This window comes from Labeo rohita, chromosome 8 (genome assembly GCF_022985175.1).
Source record: "Labeo rohita strain BAU-BD-2019 chromosome 8, IGBB_LRoh.1.0, whole genome shotgun sequence".
Lineage (NCBI taxonomy): Eukaryota > Metazoa > Chordata > Actinopteri > Cypriniformes > Cyprinidae > Labeo > Labeo rohita.
The window spans coordinates 14,734,169-14,759,930 of NC_066876.1; the positions used below are offsets into that span (position 1 = coordinate 14,734,169).

Sequence of the window (25,762 nt, forward strand, 5' to 3'; positions counted from 1 at the left end):
GTAAGATTTTTAAATGCCTTTGAAAGAAGTCTCTTATGCTTACCAAGGCTGCATTTATGCGATCAATTGTTTGATTGTTTATTTTAATATATTTTGAAATGTAATTTATTCATGTGATGGCATAGTTGAAGTACTCTAGTCTTAAGTGTCACATGATCTTTCAGAAATCATACTTAAATGCTGATCATTAACATTATCAATGGTGAAAATGTTGCAACAGCATACTGTCTACACCAGTCCTACTTACAGGCATAGTTCACCCCAAAATAAAAGTTACCCTATGATTTATTCAGCCTCAGGGTGTGTATGACTTTCTTCTTTCAGACAAATACAATCGTTATATAAAAAAGATGCCCTGGCTCTTTCAAACCTTGTAATGGCAGTGAATGGGTGTTGAGATTTTGAAGGCCAATAAAGTGCATCCATCCATCATAAAAAGTGCTCTACACAGCTCCGGGGGGTTAATAAAACCCTTCTAAAGTAATTTGATGCGTTTGTGTAAGAAAATATCCGTATTTAAAACTTTATAAAACGGATAGTTCTGGTCCTTGATTCTGATTGGTTGAGCCACGTTTAAAGCAGTTGTAAATTACTCTACAAACATACACCTTTGTTTACGTCTATGCTATAACCCTTTCTGAGGAACTACATTGTTTGGTGGAAGAACAATGTTTTTATTAATATCATTACACTTTATTTGCGCTATTTTATTTTGTGCAACCTTACAACATATATGGAATAACTGTTGTATAAAAGCAATAACCCCCGTGAAGCCATAGATTACAGTGAATTTATAACAGCTAAGGGGTTTTTAGTCACTACGCACTAACCTAACAACGCCCCTTAGCTGTTATAAATTTACTGTAAACCACGGCTTCTTGGGGCTTATTGCTTTAATAAACCATAATCCATAGCTTCCGCTAACTGTTCACGGGAGAGTGGTAATCCAACAGATCCCGTAGGATGTAAAACCAAGTTTTGTTTACAGCAAAGGAAAACCTGTCTCCCCATTTTCGACAGTATTTCAGTGCAACATTAAAAAATAGAAAAATATAAAATTACGAGATTAATATTTTGAGATCAAAGTCAAAATATTTAGAGAATAAAATTGAAATTACAAGAATAATGTCAAATTGTTTCGAGAATAAATTCGAAATTACGAAAATTAAATTGTAGCAATTAAAGTTTATATATATATATATATATATATATATATATTATATATATATATATATATATATATATATATATATATTATTTTTTTAAGAGTATAACCTGCGCATACAAATGGCCCCCCTAGTTGGGAGCACTGGAAGAAGTTGCCAGGCCACTGGAATTTATTTTAAATATATGTGGGATTATTAGCAGAAATCATACCATGTATTATACTCACAGGGACAGTATGCTTGGAAATAATATTTCTTCAGTTGCTTTCATTAGGCCTATTTGTAGTGCACCAGGCACCCAATGATAGCAATAAGCTTTGTGCTTTCAGTACTTTTAATATAAAACAAAGCCTCAGCTTTCAAAATATGTTCATTTTATAGCGAACAGTGTGTTTTGCAATAATACGTTTTTCACGCTCTTTAATGTGGTGGGACAGATCACTGTATTCATGTGAATCAGTGATGCATTCGTTTCATTAAATTATACTGTTTTCTTTGTGAAAATTACACCACCTACTCCACAAAAACGCCTGTGGCTTCCAATTTTCTTGCATATATTTAATTAAAAACAACAATAAAACGTTCTAAAGGTTGAAGTGGACTCTCGTTAACAATTATATTGTTGTCTTTTCCGAGGTATATAATATTAAGTGACTATTCACAAGCTGTTTTATTCACGGTATAGTACAGTAAATGTTTGGAAATAATATTTAACATATTTTATTTGTTATTAGTAGCGTGCCAGCCACCCAGTATTCTCAATAATTTTGTGCTTTGTTGCTTTTAATATAACACATCTCAGCTTTCTGTCAATTTTATCATAAAATACAAGTTATAAATGTGTTTTTCCTCTTTATTTCAAGTTTATAGCATGATATAAACATGAAGAAAGTAGTATAACCTAATTATTGCAATCTTAAAGATGACTAATTCACATGGTCGTGTCAAATACAGTGAATCTGTCACATTAAAGAGCATGAAAAACACATTATTGTAATAGACATATTTGTATTTCTCTATAAAACGGATACTCTCAAAATATTATAACTTTAATCTCATAATTGCTATGAATTAATTCTCAATTCTTAAAATATTTTGACTTCATTCTCAAAATATTTCGACCTTATTCTTGTAATTTCAACTTTATTCTTGTAATATTTCGACTATTTTTTTAACATGCCACTAAAACATTGTCGTTCTTCTTGGCTTATATCGAAATCCTCTGACATTTTTCTTTACAAATCCTCATTTAGTACTTCTAATTTGTGACTGGTGTTTTGTTTTGCTCCCTACACTGTGCTTCCATGTTCTTCACTCCCGTGTTTGTCACCACGTGACGATATTTTATTAATATTTTTTAATATAACTCTAATTGTATTCATCTGAAAGAGGAAAGTCATAAACACCTAACATGGCTTGAAGGCGAGTAAACCATGTGGTAATTTTCATCTTTTGGAGACCTATCCCTATAATATATCTGTGGAAAAATGTATTTTCAGTCTTCTTTAATAAATAGAAATTTAAAAGTAAAGCATTTATTTGAAACAGATTTTTTTAAATGTCCTGCACACATGACATTAGGTCACAGAGGAGTTGAAGAAGATATTTTAAAAACCTAGCATTGTTGGAACAATCTGTTAGTACTGTGTCTCGTCATAAGGACTAGATATTAGTTCTTTGGAAACTAGGGTTTAAAAAAATGTTTATACTCATATTTTTGTTTAATTCTGAATTCAACCAAACGTGAGATTGTCTAAACTCAACATTTAAGGTTGTCAAACTCAACATGAGCTGTATTTTAGCTGTATTTTATCCTAGTGAACAAAACTGAGTTTCGAAACCTAAGCGATTCCAGAGGAATTGTGCGACAATAGTCTCGTGTCGAGTATTACTGTCTCCACCACATCAAAGGGACGAACAGCGACAGTTGCGTAAGACTGTCACTTAAAACTTCCGTTAAGTCTTTTTGCCATGTGCGTGTGCACGTGTGTGCATTACGTGTAGTAGTTTTGTTCAGTGCATATTTGTTCGTATTTTTCCATTTTCCGGCTGTTTCACCAAACACTTCTTGAGTCACGACACAAAAGGTTCTTTTATCTCATTATGCCATGTATAAAACTTCCCAGCCTGCGTGGCAATTTCCATAAACTCTGTATTGAAATCTCCAGACATGCCAGCATAATGAGTTAAGAGGCATTGTTAGCCAAGTCTGCACTAGTTAGCAGTATTCTGCTTTGGGAGATTGTGTTTCAGGTAGTAATAGACAGTATAATTGTCTGCAGTTGTCATCACTGTCTGTATACATTTTACACTTCCGTGAGCAGATTGTTAAGAAGACACAAAAGTATTTTCCTGGCTCTAAAGTCGCCCGTGAAAGCCAAGCCTATTAGTTTTCTCCGTGCATTCACCTTGTGCAACAGTAATGCGTGTTTATTTAAAATATGCTTTTGGCTGCTCCCAGTTTTACACTCTGTTCCGGATTGTTAATAGTACCATACTTGGCTGTGCAGCTCATGAAAAGTGTTTTGGGATTTATTGGCCGTGAATCCTGATGCGAACAAATCCAGATGCTCTAAATAAAACATGAAAGTTAACCGAACATCATCAAATGCATTAATCAATCTTGTATTTCGTACTCTTCCCTTAGTAATCTGTCTAATGTTGTTGAGTTCCGGATGGCAGGTGTTAACACTTCCTTTCTTAGCCGTCACAGTTGTTCTAGCTCTCTGGAAAACCCCTGATGGGAAAACCATATCCCTTGAGAAAGCCGCCACATAGCACCCTGCAGTTCCTACTATCACATGTGAACTCACACCTCTGGAATGTTTCTCTGCCGCAGGCCAGGCCGCAGTCTTAACACCCCTCAAGCTGTCTGCTTGAAGACAAGCATGCTTTTTTTTTTTCCATAGCCTGCTATGAATGCAGACAGTTATGTAATTAAAGGCCCTGAACCGCAGTGGCTATAAAGTGTCACACAAAATACATTTTTCCACAAGTATGCACATTTCGATGTTCCTTCCATCACTGTGCAGACATGAGAATCTATGAATAACACTTTTTCAGAAAGGTGCATGATTGTTCTTGCTACCTGATACAACAGAGATGTTGGACTTTACACTGACACCTACTGGTGTGGATGCAGCATCACATGCAAACTCTATGAAGTTTGATTCTGTAGACCCTTTTCCCAGGCAATTTTAATATAGGTTAATTCATAATTATACTATTATTCTCTGTAAGTTTTTTAATTTTAATTAAAAAAAAATAGTGAGTCAACCTGTAATGAAGCAGCCCATATTGAATAGTTTTGCTTTAAGAAATGGTTAACAGACCTTGTTACATAATGCAAATGCTGGTGAACCCATGTCCGAGATAAGAGGAGCATATCTGCCGGTTTTAACTTGGCTGACTGTCATAAACCCCAAACATGATGCCTTTACACTGTCCCGGAATGCATCTGCCACCACTACTTTTGTGCACTTTATCTAAATGTAATAATACACTTCTTCTTAAACTTTTTGTGCTTTCGCAACAAAAATAGTTCTGACATTGCATCACTGAGTGAACAAGTCAGGTCTGCTCATTGTCATGTTCATTATTCAAGTTTTCCACACAGCCTGGTTCTCCTCGGGTTTTGCAATTGGGCTTGTCTACCTGGTGAATAATGCTTGGCTGTTAAAGCACAAAAAAAACAGCTGGCATTTGTGGTATTTTACCTGCATTCAATTGGCTTTTGGCTAATAAATCTCCTCCATCTAAGCAAACGATGTGTTATGATAACCTGACTTTATAAGCCGTTAATAATCAGTGAAATTAAGTCATTTCTTTGGCTTAAAAAGTTTCCTTTTGACTAAGAAACGTCATGTTGTGTTGATGGCACAAGAACATAAACCGCATTTGTTAGCCCTATCCAACCAAACATTTTTGGAGTGTAACATTGCCAGTCATTACCAACAAATCAACCCTCAGCTTTTTTATAGGCATACAACTTTGTTTATTTGCGTGTCCAGTCCAGTCATTTTGCCAGTGTACGTTATGCATCAGTTACTAGTGTGGTTATGAGCACATGAAACCAGTCTTAGTCAGTCATATCCAGCTGTTTTAAAATGCGGTGACTGTCATATATTTAGACTGTTATATAATCTAATCTGTTATGTAAAATTGCTGCTTGTAATTGTCATAGCCGTGTGTGCTATGGTTCAAAGCACTGTTATTTTAGTATTGTTTATGTACTTTTATAGTATTTAGTATTTGAATTAGATTTAGCAAGTTTTTTTAGCAATTAGTAATATATTATTATATATATATATATATATATTCATGTTTTCATTTAAATTTTAATTCAAGTTTGTAATTTTGTTGTGTGCTTTGTCTTATTTCTATATTTCTATTCTTCAACTTAAGTTTGGTTTTCATCTAATATTTAATTTCAGTTCAATATTTAGTTTCAGTAGCTGAAACTATTTTTATTATTATTATTATTATTTTATTTGTAGTTAACAATAACAACTACAGAAGCCCGTTTCCGCCACTAAATAAAACATTTAAAAAGGTAATTTACTTTTTATCACACAATTCGGGCGTTTTCTTTTTCTCACAATTGTCTCGCAGTTCTGACTTTTTTTTCTCAGAATTGAGATATAAATTCACAATCCTGTGTTATAAAATCAGAATTGTAAGATATAAACCAAGTTCTGAGAAATGAAGTCAGACTTGGGAGACATGAACTCACAATTCTGAGAAATAAAGATGCAATTCTGAGAAATAAAGTCAGAATTGCAAGTTATTAACTAACAATTCTGACTTTTTTCTCAATTTTTTAACAGTTGCGAGTTATAAAGTCAGAATTGCAAGATATAAACTAACAATTCTGACTTTTTTCTAAATATTTTGCAGTTGCAAGTTATAAAGTCAGAATTGCAAGACAAACTCGATATTCTGAGAAATTAATACGCAATTCTGAGAAAAAAAGTCAGAATTGCAAGATATGAACTAACAGTTCAGTCTTTTTTTTCTCATTTTTTTTTTTTTTTTTTTTTTTTTTTTGCAATTGCAAGTTATAAAGTCAGAATTGTGAGATGTAAACTCGCAATTCTGAGAAATGAAGATGCAATTCTGGGAAATAAAATCAGAATGGCAAGATATTAACTAACAATTCTGACTTTTTTCTCTTTTTTTTTTTTGCAGTTTCAAGTTATAAAGTCAGAATTGCGATGTATGAACTAACAATTCTGACTTTTTTTCTCAATTTTTTTTGCAATTGCGAGTTATAAAGTCAGAATTGCTAGACATAAACTCACAATTCTGAGAAATAAAGTTTTAAAAATTTTGACTTTTTTCTCAATTTTTTTGCAGTTGCGAGTTATAAGAGTTTCAAGACATAAACTGACAATTCTGACTTTCTCAGTTTTTTTTTTCCACAATTGTGAGATATGTATCATGAAAAGCGCTATACAAATAAATTTGAATTGAATTGAATTGAATATAGCCGTGCAATTCTGAGAGCATATCAGTTTTTTTTCCCCCTCAAAATTGGACTTTATCGAACTCGCAATTGCAAGTTATTGCAAGTATCTCACAATTGTGATGGAAAAAGTCAGAATTAGAAGATACCAACTTGCATGTGCGAGTTTATATCATGCAATTCTGAGAAAAAAAAGTCAGAATTGGGAGTTCATGTCTCGCATATTCATTTTATTCACACTCTGTCTGGCTTATGTAATAAAAATAGCACATCATTCATTTCTATATTCGTTATAAATACATTTATTTTTATCATGGAATTATTTATTCATGGATCCCCTTTTCAAAATATATAGTCAAAGATTGTGACTGGGCATCCAGCCTGATCAGTGTCCTAAATGCTTTCGATATTTATAGACCAATATCTGTGTCTGTGCCATTTGAGGATTCACTGTGGTTTACTCGCATGTAAACATATTCACTTATTATTAGTAATACATCACAGGTGAAGCATATCAATCATTGATCATCCGAGACATGTCAGCATTTATTTTAAACACCACAGGTATTTTTAATGAAACATTTCCTCAGCCATTGTGATTTACATCATCCCCCTCTGTGAAAGTGACACTCTGTCCTTAAATTCTTGGCTTGAGCGATACATGTGAGTATTATATTTCAAGGAGCATAAACCCTGAAGTCTGTAAATGTCTTTGACTGTAATGGTCCCTGGTTTTAGGAGCCTTAGTGCAGTGCCAGAAGGGAAGAACACACTCCAGCCACACTCCCTGTTCTATTCGTGGACATCAGTATCGGACGACTGCTCCTGAATTCCACGGGTGTTCAATTATCACCTGCTCACTTTTTAGGTCCTCCTCATATGGAGTGTTAGGAAATAACGAGACACTGGTAACTCTTAACAGATCGCTTGGCCTTTTTTGTTTTGTTCTCTAATGGCACAATACCCCTATTTCCAACCATTTTTCATAGCCTGAAAGGTTGACAGTGCTAATATTAGTGATTAACATAAAAGAATAACCAGCAAACTACGTGCCTCTTTCCACACATACGTCAATGAGTGACAGACAACTAGTTACAGCACATAGTGTATGTATTAAACATTCTCTCTGAATCTGGTTGTGAGTCATAAAAAGTTACTTAAGGCATAGAATGAGATTGTCAATCTATTTTATTGTTGAACTGTGTATAAACCTTTTTAGCACTCAATATTTAACTGATATGTATGGAAGGCCATTTCCACCACTGAATAAAAAATAAAAAAAGGTTATTGAGACTTTTTATCTCAAAATTCTGTCTTTTTTCTCAGAATTGTGAGTTATATTGTGAGATATAAACTCAAGTAGGAATAACAAGATACAAACAGATGGAAAAGAACAGAATTGCAGGTTTTTATCTTGCAATTCTGACTTTATTTCTTGCAATTGTGAGTTTATATCACAATTCTAAAAACTGAAAAAAAGAGAGAGATTTGTGAGTTTATTTCTCAGAATTGCATGATATAAACTTGCAATTGCAAGTTATAAAGTTCAATTTTGAGGGAAAAAATACTAGTATGTTCTCAGAATCACGAGTTTATATCTCACAATTCTGACTTAACTCACAATTAAGTGTTATAATGGCAGAATTGCAAAATTAACTTGCAATTCTGACTTTATTTCTCAGAATTGTACATTTTCTTCTCTGAATTAAAAGTTTATTTTGCAATTCTGAGCAAAAAGTCAGATTTACAGAAGTCTATATCTCACGATTCTGACTTTATAACTTGTAATTGCAAGTTTATATCATGCAATTCTAAGCAAAAAGTCAGATTTGTGAGTTTATAGCTCATAATTCTGACTCACAATTGTGTTATAAAGTCAGAAAAAATTCACAATTGCAAGAAAAAACTTTATTTCTGACTTTATTTGTCAGAAATGTGACTTTATTTCTCAGATTTCCGAGTTTGTGTCTTGCAATTCTGACTTTATAACTCACACTTGAGAGTTTATACCATGCCATTCTTCAGGGAAAAAAAAGTCCGATTTTTGCGAGTTTATAACTCACAGTTCTGACTTTATAACTCACAATTGCGAGTTTATGGATCACAATTCTGAGAAAAAGAAGTCAGAATTGTGAGTTTGTATCACAGGCTTCCACAGATGTCTGTATTCTGCTGCTATATGAACCGTTTTCTTTCTCTTTCTGAAACCAGCCACTGGAACATTTACTTCCAGGAAATCTCCCTCACTCTTATTCATTGTGTCCCATAAAGTCGTAAAAACTTATAAGCCTAGAATAGACCTGGCTGAAAACAAATATATAATTATTTGTAATTAGAATATGTTTCATGCCAAATAAAACCATCTTGATTTTTTTCCCTGTTTTGTCAAGCCAGTGTTCTCTTTATCCTCGTTTTAAGTCTAGTAATTTTGCTAAATATAAAGTCCTAATGACAATGAATTGCTTACTAACCAGCCACTAAAAATGCTGAGATGAAATAGAGTATTTTGTCCTTGCTGACCGAAAGAAATAGTTTTTAATTATCAAGTTTGTGAAAATTGCTTCTCCCTCAAAAATATTTAACATCTGTTTATAATATCTGTGTCATTTTGAGCACAATTTCTGAGAAAAGCTTTATCTCACATATTTCACATTTAAAGGGATAGTTGATGCAAAATGAAAATTCTGTCATTAATTACTCACCATCATGTCATTCTAAACCTGTAAGACCTTGGTTCATCTTCAGAACAAATTAAGATATTTTTGATGAAATCTGAGAGCTTTCTGAAGAGAAGAATTGTTGAATAAAGTCATTATTTTGGTTTTCTTTGCACACAAAAAGTATTCTCATAGCTTTATAACTACAGTTGAACCACTGATGTCACGTGGACTATTTTAACCCTTAAAGACCTAGAACATTTTCAGGGCACCTGACATGCCTTCACTTTTCTTTGTTTTTGTTTTTTTCAGACCTATTCTAGCAGTCAGCATCAAGTGTTATATATCATTGTAAACAGGGGAACTTTACAATGATTTTCAGTCCCAATTTTCCTTTTGTCTTCTTTAAAAATGAATGAATTTCCAAAATTTCGAAAGAAAATCACAGGCAACAATTGGAGGTTTTTTACTGTGTACTCAAACAGAAACTCATGAAGTTTCGACTGTTTCCTTTAGAAAGTTGTATTTGGGTGTTTTACACATCAAAATAAAATTTTATCTACATATAACATTCCCCAAGCCAGTTATAGCCATTTATTACAATATTGTGCTTTTCAGTGAAAAAGAGGTCTATTTAGTTTACTGACAATATAGATATGTTTAAAAATGTTTAGGAAGTAAAGTAAATCAAAACAGTATTATGTAATAACAAAACATTTTTTTTCAGAGAAATATATTTTCAATCAGAGTATGAACAACAAATGCAAATAGTGCAGCAAATGTGCAACAAATATACAAACAGTGCAAATGATTCACAAACTACACACAAAATGAGAGAAAAATAACAGAATGCAACAAAAAAATAGAGCAAATGATCTTTATAAACTATATAAGAAGAATTTCCATAATATAACAGCCAAATGGATCGATCCGATGGCTGTATTCTGTGTTTTACCGGGACAGCGCATAGCCACTTTTTACACTTTTTTTTTTTTTTTTTTTTTAATGATACATTGCCTCCTTGCTTTTGTTTTGTGTCAAAGTGCTCTGTCCTGTTTTTTTATGCTTTTTTAGAGAGTGCTGTCATACAAATTTGTTATTCTGTTTGTTTTAATGCACGCACAACTTACTTTACTTTTACTTTGAGTTTGTTCAGATTTCCAAAGAAACATGCCAAAAACTGTTTATTGGTCGAATAGATGACAGTTTCAACCAATCTGGGCACAGGGTGGGACTAAGTGTCAACAATCGCTCCATCTTGGCTGAGAGAAATGAAATGCATTGATTTCCTCTGACGAATCAATGCGATCAAAATGTGATGAAGTAATCACGTTCACTACGGATCCTCTGAATGTCCAAATATAGAGAATAAATATCCAAAGGAGAATTCAGATTGGATGAGCAGTTCAAAAGTTATTAAATATTTAAGAACAATAGTTATTTTTAGCCGCTGGTAGTTGCGTTGGTGTCTATGCAGGGTCAGAAAGCTCTTGGATTTGATCAAAAATACCTTCATTTGTGTTCTGAAGATGATCAAAGGTCTTACAGGTTTGGAACAACATGAGGGTGAGTAATTAATGACAGATTTAAATTTTTGGGTGAACTATCCCTTTAAATGATTTCTTGCTATTATCTTATATATAATAGTAGTTGACCAATAGATGGGAGCTGAAGTAGTGGTCATGCACTTTCATTACCAGTTTGGTTTTGCTGTTGTAACTGAATCCAGTGAAAGGTCAGAGGTTAATGAGCTACCTCACTCTTCACAGGAAGTATGCCAGGGTCAATCTCAGCTGTACGGCTGACCTCTGACAAACACACACACATATACACTCTAGACTATTTCTGTGACTTTAAATGACAGTTTCAGTGTCTGCTATAACTCCAGATCCTATATTGGTGCAGCAGATTTTTTGGTCAGGTATATGTCTTTTCATTTTATGGGACAGCTGCAAAGTCACAAATATTTTTGGCTACAGTTCCTCTAGGCCTATTGTTACATGTCAAATCAAATTACATTTTACACTCAGCCAACGACATGTTTTAAAAGCACTGTTTGTAAATGTTCGAATTTCTTACACTACCATTAATACGTTCCGTGAGGTCTATAATATATTTTATGCTCACCCAGGCTGCATTTATTTGATCAAAAACACAGTAAATAATAATTTAACAATAGATTTAAAAAAAAGTTTATTCCTGTGATGGCAAAGCTGAATTTTCAGGATAATTTCTCATCAGTCACATGATCCTTCAGAAATGATTCTAATATGCTGATTTGCTGCTAAAGAAACATTTTTTAGTTCTGTCAGTGTTGAAAATAGTTGTGCTGTTTATAAAAATGTCATCAGAAAGAGGTGGAAATACACATCAGATCTGAATAATGAGGGCAGAGACGAGTCATTTATTCCAGCACAGAACCAGGTGTCAAAACTATCTACTTCTGACCGCTTGATCAGAACATTGACCATATTGTACAAGTGAATGATTACAGTGTGAACAAGTGTGGCATCTGGTTTAACAATGAAGTGGTAGAGCACTGAACATTCTTAGCTGCACAGATTCACTTTTTTTAGCCAGTCAGTTTACAGATGTAACATATTCCACTTGCTTCACTCACAGAGAGGGTCCACCCTCACCTTCCTGTAATTTAGTACTAGTTAAGCCATGAATGGTCTTTAGGCTTGGCGTGAGAAAGCAGATACATCCCACTACCTGTGTAAATAACATCTTAGCTCGTCAGCTATTGACTAATTGCGCTCATTAACAGCCTCGTAACCTTTACCTGCTGATTAGCAAGCTGCTCTGTGAATCCTGTAGAGGAAGCAGAACTCTTAACAAGCAAGCAAGGGCATTTAGGCAATAGCTCCAAGCCACAGTTTTCAGGCCAGACACTGCATGCCGTTTAGTTGCGTCCCTGTCGCCTGACAATTACAAGTATGCATGAGAATCCTGGAGAGAGTTGTCTCTGAACTATCTGTGTAATTGTGCTAAAAGTGGGGTGAGGGGCCACGAAAGTGGAAAGTTTCACAATACTGACACAGTTCAGAGCCCAGATGTGTAATACAGTGTGCATCAAAGTACTGAACATCTGTTTGGAAGTGATAAATGAGTTTGTGGAGAATAATAGGTGGAATTAATTTAATTAATTTTTCACTTTTGACGTTTTTGTAAAGCCATCTTTAAAGAATTAGCTCACTTCCTGAATAAAAATTTCCAGATAATTTACTCACCCCCACGTCATCCAAGATATTTATTGTTCCGATTCATTATAAAAATGATCTCCTCCTCTACCTGTGTCTATAAACACTTTTTCTTCTCTGTTTACATTAGGAATTTACCTGTTTGATATGACCTACATTGACTCCGCCTACCCTGCTTCTGACAGCATCATTGAGACAGAGCAAAGAACCAATCAGATGAACAATCTACTACGCATCATCTCCGATCTACAGGTGTCTTGTAACTATGGTAAGTTGCTTTCAAAAACATACTCATTTTAATTTAATTATGTACATTACCAGTCAAAAGTTTTTGAACAGTAAGATTTTTCGTGTTTTTTTCTCTCTTCTGCTCACCAAGCCTGCATTTATTTGAACCAAAATACAGTAAAGCCAGTAATATTGTGAAATATTTTTACTATTTAAAATAACTGTTTTCTGTTTGAATATGTTTTAAAATGTAATTTATTCCTGTGATCAAAGCTACATTTTCGGCATTGTTACTCCAGTCTTCAATGTCACATGATCCTTCAGAAATCATTCTTATATGCTGATTTTACTGTTCAAGAAACATTTACGATAATTATTATTATTATTATTATTATTATCAATATATAAAACAGTTTAGTATATTTTTTTCAGGATTCTTTGATGAACAGAAAGATCCAAAAATCAGCATTTATCTGAAATTAAAAGCTTTTGTAACATTATATGCTATACCATTCAAAAGCTTGGAGTCAGAAATTATAGAAATTAATACTTTTATATTTAGCAAGGATGCTTTAAATTGATCAAAAGTGATAATAAAGACATTTATAATGTTACAAAAGATTTCTGTTCTCATGAACAGCATTTATTCTCTTTCTATTCATCGAAGAAACCTGAAAAAATTCTACTCAGCTGTTTTCAACATAATAATAATAATAATAAATGTTTTTTTGAGCAGCAAATCAGAACATTAGAATGATTTCTGAAGGATCACGTGACTGGAGTAATGATGCTAAAAATTCAGGTTTGAAATCACAGGAATAAATTACATTTATTCAAATAGAAAGCAGTTTTTTTAAAACGTTAAAAAATATTTATATTTTTTGTACTGTTTTTGCTGTACTTTGGATCAAATAAATGCAGGCTTGGAGAGCAGAAGAGACTTCTTTAAAAAAAAAAAAAAAACTTTTAAAATCTTACTGTTCAAACACTTTTGACTGCTAGTGCACATGATTGTTTATGTAAATACCATTTATTTCGTTTTAGCATTTCACCTTTCTTTTCGTATTAATGTCCAGATCTGAATAAAAATATATAAACCAATAAATAATAAACCTGCACCCAAGTGTGCAGATGTGAAAGAATTTAAAAAGCATCTCCACATTTCTTTACCCCACAGATCATTTGGTCATGTTACCACACGTACAGAAGTATTTGATGTCGGTGCGCTACATCGAGGAGCTCCAAAAGTTTGTGGAGGATGACAATTACACGTAAGTAACCCAAACACATTGTAATGCTCAGTAGCCATTGTTTATCTGAGCTGATTGTTTTGGGTGATTTAAGCTTTGCGTTTTGCCTTGCAATTTATTGCATTTAATAAATGTGTGTGCCAGCTTTCACTTTAAACTACCCACATCTGTAAGACCCCCGTAAATCGAGACCCTCCCTGGTTTTAACACTTCATTTTGCACAGCTGCCTATAGTATTTATTAAAACATGTGCTGTCTGTGGACTTTATGTCTTCTTGGTTTGGCTGTGCGGCCCACAGGCCAACCAAACACCTAATTTACCAGCCACAGCTGCACCATCTTGGCATGACTTTATGCTACAATATAATCCCTATTTCCTTTGCCTCAGGCTTCATAAACATGTGAAGCCCATAATGTGTTTTCCTAGTACAGTCTTATATAATAAGGTTTTCTGAAAAAAATTCTGCTATACACATGTGGTGAGGCATGACAAATTAATGTTATGAATCAGATTTCGAAATAAGTATCATTTTTGAAATGCTTTAACGTTACATGCTACACATGTTATGTATTATGCATACATGTGGCTTTCTGCCCCTACAAAGACAAGCATAGCATTGATGTTTTCTTCATTATTAAATGAGTTTTCCCTGTTTCCTCCGGAGCTTTCTTCACTCCTACTGTGTGGTCCTGTCTGTCTGTTTCGCACAAAGGGCAGGTGGTTTTATTGCGGTCCAATTTCTTGCAGTCTAGACACTTATAAACGCAACATCAGGAATCCAGAAAAACTCAGAATCCCCATATTTCCACTGTTTCCATGTGGATATGTTAAAGTTAGTTTTCAGTTAGGTGTTGACTGTTGGCTCTTTCAAGTGGCGTGTTGAAACTGAAGTGTTGAAGATATATATATTTTTCCCTAAATTAGGTTTATACAGTTTAAGTTAAAAGTTTACATATACCCTGCAGAATCTGCAAAATGGTAATTTTACCAAAATAAGAGGGATCATACAAAATGCATGTTATTTTTTATTTAGTACTGACCTGAATAGGGTAGTTCACATAAAAGACATTTACATATAGACCACAGGAGTTGATAATAATAGTTGAATTTATGAAAGTGACCCTGTTTCAAAAGTTTACAACAAAAAGTTTAAAACTTTTTTTTTTGTTTAGTGATAGTTGTTCATGAGTCCCTTGTTTGTCCTGAACAGTTGAACTGCCTGTTGTTCTTCAGAAAAATCCTTCAGGTCCCACAAAGTCTTTGGTTTTTCAGCATTTTTTGTATTTGAACCCTTTCCAACAATGACTGTATGATTTTGAGATCCATCTTTTCACACCGAGGACAACTGAGGGGTTCATGTGCAACTATTACACAAGGTTCAAACACTCACTGATGCTTCAGAAGGAAACACGATGCATTAAGAGCCGGGGGGTAAAAACTTTTGAACAGAATGAAGATGTGTACGTTTTTATTTTGCCCAAAATTTAATCATATTTTTTTCATTTAGTACTGCCCTTCAGAAGCTACAGAAGATGACAAAATACGTTAAATTTACCCTGAACTTCAAATTTCAGTAGTTTTCTATGGCGTTATTTTTTAGTCAAAAGTTATGAGCGTGTAAGACATGCTCACGAGCACATTATGTTATTTCACACGCGCAAAAATGAACCTTCAGCTGGCATGATAAAAGTACTCGCGCACAAATTCAACAACCGAGAGGTGTACAGGCAGCTGCGCGCGAGCGCCTGGCATACTCTCATAGGTTAACTCTGCTTGTACAGTGGAATCCTGCTCGCGCGCAGCGGGCTTCTGCTCGCGGAGTGCTGTTTTGCTCGCGCAGTGGATTTCTCCTCGCTCAGCTGATTTCTGCTCCCTCGAGTCTAGATGACTTTTGACAATTTGGGGGCGGAAACCAAGGAGGGCACTGACTCTCTTATGATTGGTCACTTTCATCGTAATCACACCCACAGGGACATCCTTGTACCTTGATTGACAGCTCTCATTACAGGAAGCACGGAGACAGTTGTGCTGCTTAATATTTTTTATAACCTGAGATACTTTTTTTCAGGATTATTTGTTGAATAAAAAGTTAAAAAGAACTGTATTTATTTAGAATAGAAATCTTTTGTAACAATATACACTACCGTTCAAAATTTTGGGAACAATAACTATTTTTTTTTAAAGAAATTAGTACTTTAATTCAACAAGGATCGTTAAATTGATAAAAGGTGATGGTAACGATGTATATTGTTAGAAATGTTTTTATTTTGAATAAATGCTGTTTTTATGAATAAATGCTGTTAACGTTTTACTCATCAATGAATCCTGAAAAAGTATTCCAAAAAATATATTAAACAGCACAACTGTTTCCATCATTGATAATAACTGAGTATCAAATCAGCATATTAGAATGATTTCTGAAGGATCATAAGACACCAAAGACTGGAGTACTTGCTGATGAAAATTCAGCTTTGCATCACAAAAATAAATTACATTTTAAAATATATTCAAAAAGAGAACCATTATTTTAAATTGTAATAATATTTCATAATATTACTGTTTTTTTTTTTTTTTTTTTTTTTTTTTTTTTTTTTTTTTTTGCAGTGTTAACTGAATGGCTGAACTCCGTCAGATACCTTGACTCCGTGCTTCCTGTAATGAGAGCTGTCAATCAAGGTACAAGGATGTCCCTGTGGGTGTGATTACGATGAAAGTGACCAATCATAAGAGAGTCAGTGCCCTCCTTGGTTTCCGCCCCCAAATTGTCAAAAGTCATCTAGACTCGAGGGAGCAGAAATCAGCTGAGCGAGGAGAAATCCACTGCGCGAGCAAAACAGCACTCCGCGAGCAGAAGCCCGCTGCGCGCGAGCAGGATTCCACTGTACAAGCAGAGTTAACCTATGAGAGTATGCCAGGCGCTCGCGCGCAGCTGCCTGTACACCTCTCGGTTGTTGAATTTGTGCGCGAGTACTTTTATCATGCCAGCTGAAGGTTCATTTTTGCACGTGTGAAATAACATAATGTGCTCGTGAGCATGTCTTACACGCTCATAACTTTTGACTAAAAAATAACGCCATAGTTTTCACCCTCGGATCTTAATGCAAAATACACAAAAATGCTGAAAAACCAAAGAATTTGTGGGACCTGAAGGATTTTTCTGAAGAACAGCAGGCAAGTTTAACTGTTCAGGACAAACAAGGCACTCATGAACAACTATCACTAAACAAAAAAACACAGCTGTTTTCAGGTAACAACACAGTATTAAGAATCAAGCGTATGTAAACTTTTGAACGGGGTCATTTTGTAAATTCAACTATTATTTTCTTATTCAGGTCTTATTTTGGTAAAATAATTAACATTTTGCAAATTCTGCAAGGTGTATGTAAATTTTTGACTTCAACTGTATCTGCATATTGTACAATAACTTACACAGTATGCATATAGAATGGTTAAGCTTCCCAGGTGCCACAAGTGATAAGCCATTTTTATATAAAATTATATTATTAAAAAGGATGTATTTTAATAGCTGGATACAGTCAAACAGGGCATGAGAATCAGCATTTTAAAGGGGAATACAGATATCTTAGTTACTTTCATGCCTTTTACATTGATTATTCAAGATAATATTTAACATATCCAATAGTAGTTAAGATAGGATTTATGCTTTTAATTTTTTTTATTGTCACAGGGAAAAAAAAGTGTACCACATTTGTGACAAGTGCGATATATTTTATTTCAATCAGAAAGATAAAAGACTGGACCTTAGTAACTGTGATATCAATTATCTTGCGTTGTTTAATTTTAGGAAAGCTGGATTATTTTGCCTTGGTGTAATTTTTCCCATTATCCCCATTCTGACTGGTGACCGTAATGACTTAAAGCTGTTGGTCTGGTAAAGCTTTCAAACACGTCTCCATATGAGAAAATAAAGAAAGGCACCTTTTTGGCAGAGTGACATAATTCACGCGTCTTTTTCATGCTTCGTTCATACTTGCCTGGCTTACTTCAGTATCAAGTGAAACCTCTCAAGAGAAAACTAGGCCATGTAGAGATAAATGTTTACGTGGAGTCTGTACCATAACGAAACATGTCACAAAGATGTAGTACGTATCAAGGCGACGCTGATCGTGGTGTAAATAAAGATGTTTAAAATGATTTTTCCTAAATATTTATCAGGTTCTTGAACTTTTTTAAATACTGTGTATGGTTTAAAGATCACTGTAATGAAGTATTGTACAAAAGACAACTCAACAGCCCATCAAAGTTACTATTTATGAAAGCGTATTCATTGCACCATATTATTAAGTGCTCGTATTTAGTCATTCAGACAGTGACTGGGCTCCATGTGAAATTGTCTCAGGCACTTTCTGACAACACCAAAGGATGCATGGCCGCCAGAGGGGGATGGTTTTGGTGGAATGGATGGGACTGCAGTATAATAGTTGTGTTTGGGGGAATGACATCATTGTCTGGCAGTCTGTGGGGTTGGAAAACCTCAGTGATCCAGGGTCACAGTCTTAAAATCATTAGCCCATGCTTACAGCATGTCCTGCCATCTGGCACCGCTGTTCGCTGTTACAGAGAGCTCTGTGGAGCCGGGATACAATAAAGAGGACATTTTCGGAAAACGGTACCATTTGAGCCTAAAATTTTTTGGCTGTTTATCGTTTCTTTCAAAAACACTTCTGAACGTTGGGTCTGAGAGGTTAAAAAAATTATCTAATGCATACCAGGGCCTTGAAGGAGAAGTTCACTTTCAGAATAAAAATTTTCTGGTAATTTACTCACCCCCATGTCATCCAAATGTTCACGTCTGTCTTGTGCGAGTGACCCGATCAGCATATTTGTGTTTGTGCTGAGGGGAGCTTCAAAGTTTCCACGTGTTTTTGCAATGTTGAGTAATGTATCACAGACATATCTCACGAATCCTTTCATAAACAAAGTGTAGAGATTGTATAAATAAGAGATTCAGTGCTGTGTAAAGAGCTTTGTTGATTATAATGGAATTTTGTGAGATTGCGATGAACTAAGATGAGTGACTTTTTTGATTTTTAAGGGAGTTTATAAATTATATTTTGATTTAATACAACAGTTAAACAGAAAGTTCATATTAAGTGACTTACATTGTCTGACTATAACACTGTTGCCTGATTTTGCTCTATTTCGTCTTCAAAAATAGTCTAGAACAAGTCACAGTTGTGCCGCTGTGCGTCTCCATTCAAACACAGCGGTGTTTTGCTTATGAATGAACATGCGTTTTTTAACGAATCTATTGAATTGATTCAATTTTCTATTCATAAAGACAGTCACTTGCTTTATTCCTTAATGAATCAGCCGTTCAAATTAATCAAATGAATGATTCAGTAATTAAATCAGTGACTTGCCGCCACATACTGGCAGATTTAGTTTCATTTTTAAAGTATCTTTTCAGTTATTTAAATCACTTAATATTTCTGTATTCAAAATTTTATATTTAAAACATTAATCTTAACATGAATTTATGAATTTGATTGCACTCATGCCACCTCTGAGCTTCATTAAACATACGAAAATACACCTACAAGCCACTTTTATATTTTTCTGTGCCACCTGTGTAGTGCAAATTAATTTTGCTAATACTGATTTCATTTGATTGGATTCTTATACCACTTGTTCTTATTCTGTTGTTTTAATCAGAAATTTTAAAAAGCTTAAAATATATAATTTTTGAAAACATGACATAAAAGATGCCATACTTTTAATAAAGTTATAATAAAGCAATAAATGTCATTACAATGGTAAAAACAAAATTCCTTTGTAAATCACTTTAAGGAGTCAAATATCACCTCGTAATGGGAAGGCTAATTTTTATCAGATTATTTGACTGTTGATTAGAAGGTGCTCCTAAAATTTTGACTGTGCTCCTAAATTTTTTAAGTTAGGAGCACAAATGCTCCTAAAAAGAAATGTAAGTGTGGAGCCCTCGGTTGGTACTTCCGCCTACGTCATGCATGACCTTTCCAACATCATTACAGAATGCGTGAAGTCGGGCTGGTGCAAGACAAGCATTTGTTTGTGGTTAAAAAGTATATACTTTTTTTTTTTTTTTTTTTAGAAAATGACCAATCGTTTTGCTAGATTAGACCCTTATTTCTCAGCTGGGATTGTGTAGAGCCCTTTGAAGCAACATTGAAACTGCAGTTTGGACCTTCCAACCATTGGCCACCATTGAAGTCCACTAAATGGAGAAAAATCCCGGAATGTTTTCTTCAAAACCTTAATTTAGTTTTGGGGAACGTTATATGATGAAGCTCAGTGCAAAATGGAAAATACCACCCTTAACTAGCAAATGCTAACCTTAACTAGCTTAACCAACTTTCACCACACAATGTAATTTACAGTTATTGTTTTTGTGCTTTTATTCCCAAAACTATACTCTTTATGTAAAAATGATCAGTAATCTCTTTTCCCATAACAGTTTGAGAAATGTAATGAGTTTAAACAATGTGGTTAAAAATGATGATGTCAGTGTTAACTTGATACTTTATTTACAATAACCCTGTCACAACTTTTTTATACAGACTATCACTGAAGATTGAACCTGGGAACAGCTCACCTCGTCTGGTATCCTCCAAAGAAGACCTTGGAGGTAAATTCTTTATCCCTTCATCCTTTCCATTTACTTTTCTCAAAAACACCTCCTGGAAGTGGTAAACTCTTCCATTTTTTGCTGAATTTTGATTACCAGTGGAAAAATGGATAATCATCAGTAATTTGGCTAAAGTACCTCAGCTGTACCTGACTTAGGAGGTGCTGCTGTTCTGCGTGGATTGCAGCATTTCTGGACGTCATTGTTGGTCGTTGAGAGATTCTGCAGATGTGAATTTTGGATGGGCAATGAAAGAGCGAGACCCATGTAAGCATTCGAAGGGTGCTTTGGATCAGTTCCAGAGGCGCTTGTTTAAAGAGAGTGGCTTTTCTTTAATTATTCCGTGAGCTTATTCATCTCAGTTGGACAGATAAAAACCACCTGCCATTAGCAGAGTGGCTCTGGAGGAGCCACCTTTCTGAAACATTGTAGTCTTTGGTAACTTTCAGAAAGACCTTGGTAGGTTAAAGGTAACTATTGACTTAGGCCCCGGTCAGACAGAGAACGCGTTTTTGCAGTGAGAGGCGCCTATGTTAATTGTTTTCTTTTGGTGTTATGCACGCTGTTTGTGCGCCCCGGGCGCTTCGCGTTTTTGCCGGAGCGCTCTGAGCACCTGAAGTTGAAAAAAAGCAACTCCGAGCAGAAAAGTGCCCGACATCATCTCGTTTTTTTCCATCGTCCAATCAGGGCCTTAAAATACATAAACTTAAGGCTTTTTCTCTTTTTCTTGCACACGTTGACGTTTGAAGCTGTGGTTGTATCAGTTAGACTTAAACACCCAAGGTATAAAAACACAAATTGTGAGGAAATTTATTTGTGCCTGGGAAGGACACATTTTTATTACTTTTATTACTGTAACTTGGTTAGTTTATGCAGTAAATTGCAAATAAATAAATAGCCCATTAACGCCCCAGTTCACATGAACATAAATGACACGTTTTAACTTCCATTGTGTAAGAGCAGTTATCCATTTTTATGCACTAATGGCAGAACTTTGATGTATGGATAAATGCTGGATCAGTTTAGAGTAGAAATATGTTTTAAAAGAGTGTTTGGTCCTTGTACCTCAAGACAAGCGTCTGAAGTTAATGGAAGGTCTGAATGAGATCATGGTGACTGTCAGTTTTGCTTAAGAAAAGCTGAGATATTAGGATGTTTCCTATTTCTGATGTGCTCAAATGGTTGAGTGGGAAATTGAACTGCATTGAGCATTTTATGGTTGTAACAGCTGTGGGAGAACTGGACAAAGTCATGAAGACATCTACTGCAGGTGGAGGTTGACTATGGAAAGAATACGATTTTTTGGACTACTGCAGTTTTTCTGTGTAAGTTATATGATGACATCATTGGTCTTTCTCAAAGACACAGAAAGCATTGTGAAAATAAAGCCTTTTTTTTTAATCACGGATGACTTTTTTTCTTTTTTTCTCTTTTTTTCTTGTGTGTTATAAAGTCAGAATTACGAGATATAAACTTTCAATTCTGAGAATATCCGTCTTTCCCCCCTCGCAATATCTTGCAATTTTGACGTTATTTTAGAATTGCAACTTTATTTTTTAGAATTACGACTTTATATCTCGCAAAAAACAATATTTATTTTATTCTATTTTATTATTTTATTGGATACTTTTTGAGAGACATTTCCAGGTTGCATTTTTATTCTTTTCTTTTCTTTTCTTTTCTTTTCTTTTCTTTTCTTTTCTTTTCTTTTCTTTTCTTTTCTTTTCTTTTCTTCTTTTATTTTATTTCATTTTATTTCATTTTATTCCAACATGACATTTCCAGGATACTTTTTGGGAGACATTTCCCGGTTGCATTTTTATTATAATATTTATTTTATTTTATGTTATTATTTTATTGTTTTATTTTATTTTATTTTATTTTATTTTATTTTATTTTTTATTTTATACCAACATGACATTTCCAGGATACTTTTTGGGAGACATTTCCAGGTTGCATTTTTATTATAATATTTATTTTATTTTATTTTATTATTTTATTGTTTTATTTTATTTTATTTTATTCCAACATGACATTTCCAGGATACTTTTATATATATATATATATATATATATATATATATATAATGTTTTTTTCAACATGATACATTGTGTATATTAAAACCATGTGAAACAGAATTCAATAACATCAGATGATTATAATTACATTTATGCATTTTTGATAAGATATCTTAGCTCATTTTAATAAGGCAAAATGTAGAGTCAGCTGTTCATTATCCAAAAATAGCCCCTGACAGAGAAATCAGAACCCAATCCCAATAAAATAAATGTATCACATACTATAAATGCCAATATTTGAAGATTAAAGATGCTTTTATTACATTTGATCTGATTATGCATTTAATTTTATGTAATTTCACATTCATTTGAATAGCAAACTAATATCAATTTTATATAATATTAAAATTGGAATAAAAATAGAACGTTTTGAGGTTGCCAGGGTAATCATATCAATTCAAAGCATCTTGATCAATTTGTTTAGCTACAATTTTATGTTAATAAACATTGCATTATTGCTGTTAAATGTGTAAATATGTAACCCTGGACCACAAAACCAGTCATAAGTAGCACGGGTGTATTTGTAGCAGTAGCCAACAATACATTGTATGGGTCAAAATGATCGATTTTTCTTTTATGCCAAGAATGATTAGGATATTAGGTAAAGATCATGTTCCATAAAGATATATAGTAAATTTTCTACCGTTAATATATTAAAACTTAATTTTCGATTAGTACTAGAAGTACTAGAAGTATTGATTAGTACTTAGTGATTTTCTCAACATTTTGATTTTTTTTCCACCCTCAGATTCCAGATTTTCAAATAGCTGTATCTTGACCAAATATTGTCCTATGCTAACAAACCATACATCAATTGAAAGCTTATTTATTATCAATTTAAACAAAAAAAAAATGACATGTATGACTGGTTTTGTGGTCCAGGGTCACATGTGCTATGGTACACTTCATAGGATATTCCTGTTGGTATTGTTTTCTATTCACTCTTGTGAAGTCTCTGTTGTGCACTAAACTAGGTGTTTTCTTGGCCCAGATATCTAGTGTTTGAATAGCCTCTAATGTTGCAATCTTTACGGGCATCACTAGAGTTAGTCGCTTCCGATTGTTAGTTGGGAAGAAAGTCTGTTTTCATTTAAGTAAGGGCTCTTCTTACCCATTATGAGACCTATTAACCTGCTATAAAAGACAGTAGGGAATGTCATGATTAACATACTCCTAATAATCAACCAAAGCCATTTCCAGCATTGCAACACATCCCCCCTCTGGTTTGATTTTACTGTGGAAAGCGCCTATAAACATAACTGCAGGGAACATTTTCACTGGCTGTCCACTTATTTTTTGCTACTTTAGAGTGGTATTCTTGTTTACCAGGCCGGTAATACTGTGGCTGGGTTGAGAAACTGAGCCATCCTCTTTGACACAATGCCTAACTCTCTGCTGTGAAACTATGGGACTGCTTTCAAATGTTAGACTTCTGAAAGCCAGAGCCTTTGCTAATTATACACATGGAGCTTTAATAGGTGCTAGTAAGCATTTTATGGTTGTTAGTTTTGAACAGGATAGGAATGGGCTTTACAAATGCAGCTTTGGTCTACATGTAAGCAAGTAGATCTAAGACATATAAATGGAGATAGTATGTGAGTTTGTGTACCACATTTACCTAGGGTCTGTAAGTGTTGTCATAAGTATAAATGTGTGTTTGTGTGTACAGGACCCTCAGAAGAGTCCGTCTCAGTGCGATATAACCGACGACCAACCTGTCCTGATACATCAGTGGTTGCCCATCTTCCAACACCACCTCCTGCCCGACACAGGAAGAGCCACAGTCTGGGGAATAAGTAGGTATCACACCACATTATGAAAAAAGTTCACTAGCTAGGGTTGGGTATCGAAAATCGATTCCAGAATTGGACACTTAAGGTTAGAAATCGGATACTTCTTGTGAAATTTAAATTTTGATTCCACCTATCGATTCCTATATGCGTCATCTGTGAGGACCCGACCTAGAAAAACCAAAGTAGCCTATAATATTTGTGATAAGCTAAACATGTTGCAATAGATGTGTCACCAATATGACAAAGCATTTAAATTGAACAGATCATTAAAGGGGGCTGTTTATAATGTATTTGTCTTTGATCATTCATTCAAAAACACTGATTCAGTAATGATTCAAGTAAATCTTGAGTGAATCACGGAATCATTTACTTATAAATTAGGCCTACATGTGATTTTGTTTAGTTGTCTGTTTTTTTTTCTTCAGAATCGTAAGAGAACCACAACTTCCATTTAAAAATACATGTGTCAGGTGTGATACATGTGTCTACTGAATTTCGTACATATACGTGAAATGCAGCTCGAGCGGCACTCCGTTGAAATTTTATAGGTGATGCTATCGAGTCATTTTGCCACACCCACTTCTGAAACCTGTATCAGATGTAAATTTTCACCACTTTTGGCGTGTGTGCAAAGTGAATTTTCGAGCATGTTTAGGCCCTCAAAAATCTGATTTATTTTGGAGAAGAAGAAGAAACTGAGCAATTCCAATAGGGTCTTCGCACCATCGGTGCTCAGGCCCTTATTATAATGAATATGTTATATGGAGGATATGTTTAGCACTCTACAGTTGATTTTTCTAGCTGACTAAGGAGTTTATGGTCATCGAATATGTTTTTTCTGAGGTAAATGTGACATTACGTGGTACAGTATAATGTTTATAAGCTGTTAAACTGATGTCTTTGCACAGTTTAAACACTGAATTTTGTTTATTCATGTTTGTTTTGTGCTGAAACTGGCATTAAAGCGGAGGAGACGATCACCAAAACGACATTTATTGTTTGAAAACTCTAATAAAATTGACAGAATTTAAAATCTGAGATTTGTTTCATATCAAAAGTAACAAAGCACAAAGATTATTGCAATTTAATGGATGGGATGTGCATTACAATATTCGGTTCATTAACTGAAAACAGGCTAGACTTATCAGTTCTTGGGATTTAAAAATTGATATTGTTTTGTAGACACATCAAAACAAGTCTACTTTAAAGAATGACAAAAGCATAATGATTTAAAATGTACTTTAAGGTAAAACGTTTAATTTGGTATAATTACAAAGTACACTTTGTGTGTTAA

General features: G+C 34.2%; 1 protein-coding gene across 1 annotated transcript in view; it reads left to right on the plus strand.

The window, feature by feature from the left end:
- The window catches only part of ralgps1 (Ral GEF with PH domain and SH3 binding motif 1), a 147,933-nt gene that overhangs the window by 111,290 nt on the left and 10,881 nt on the right, over positions 1-25,762 (plus strand). The window contains exons 10-13 of the mRNA XM_051117997.1: positions 12,621-12,758; positions 13,896-13,989; positions 20,530-20,597; positions 24,345-24,471. Of these exons, the coding sequence (XP_050973954.1) occupies positions 12,621-12,758; positions 13,896-13,989; positions 20,530-20,597; positions 24,345-24,471 (427 nt within the window). The remainder of the gene's footprint in view (positions 1-12,620; positions 12,759-13,895; positions 13,990-20,529; positions 20,598-24,344; positions 24,472-25,762) is intronic.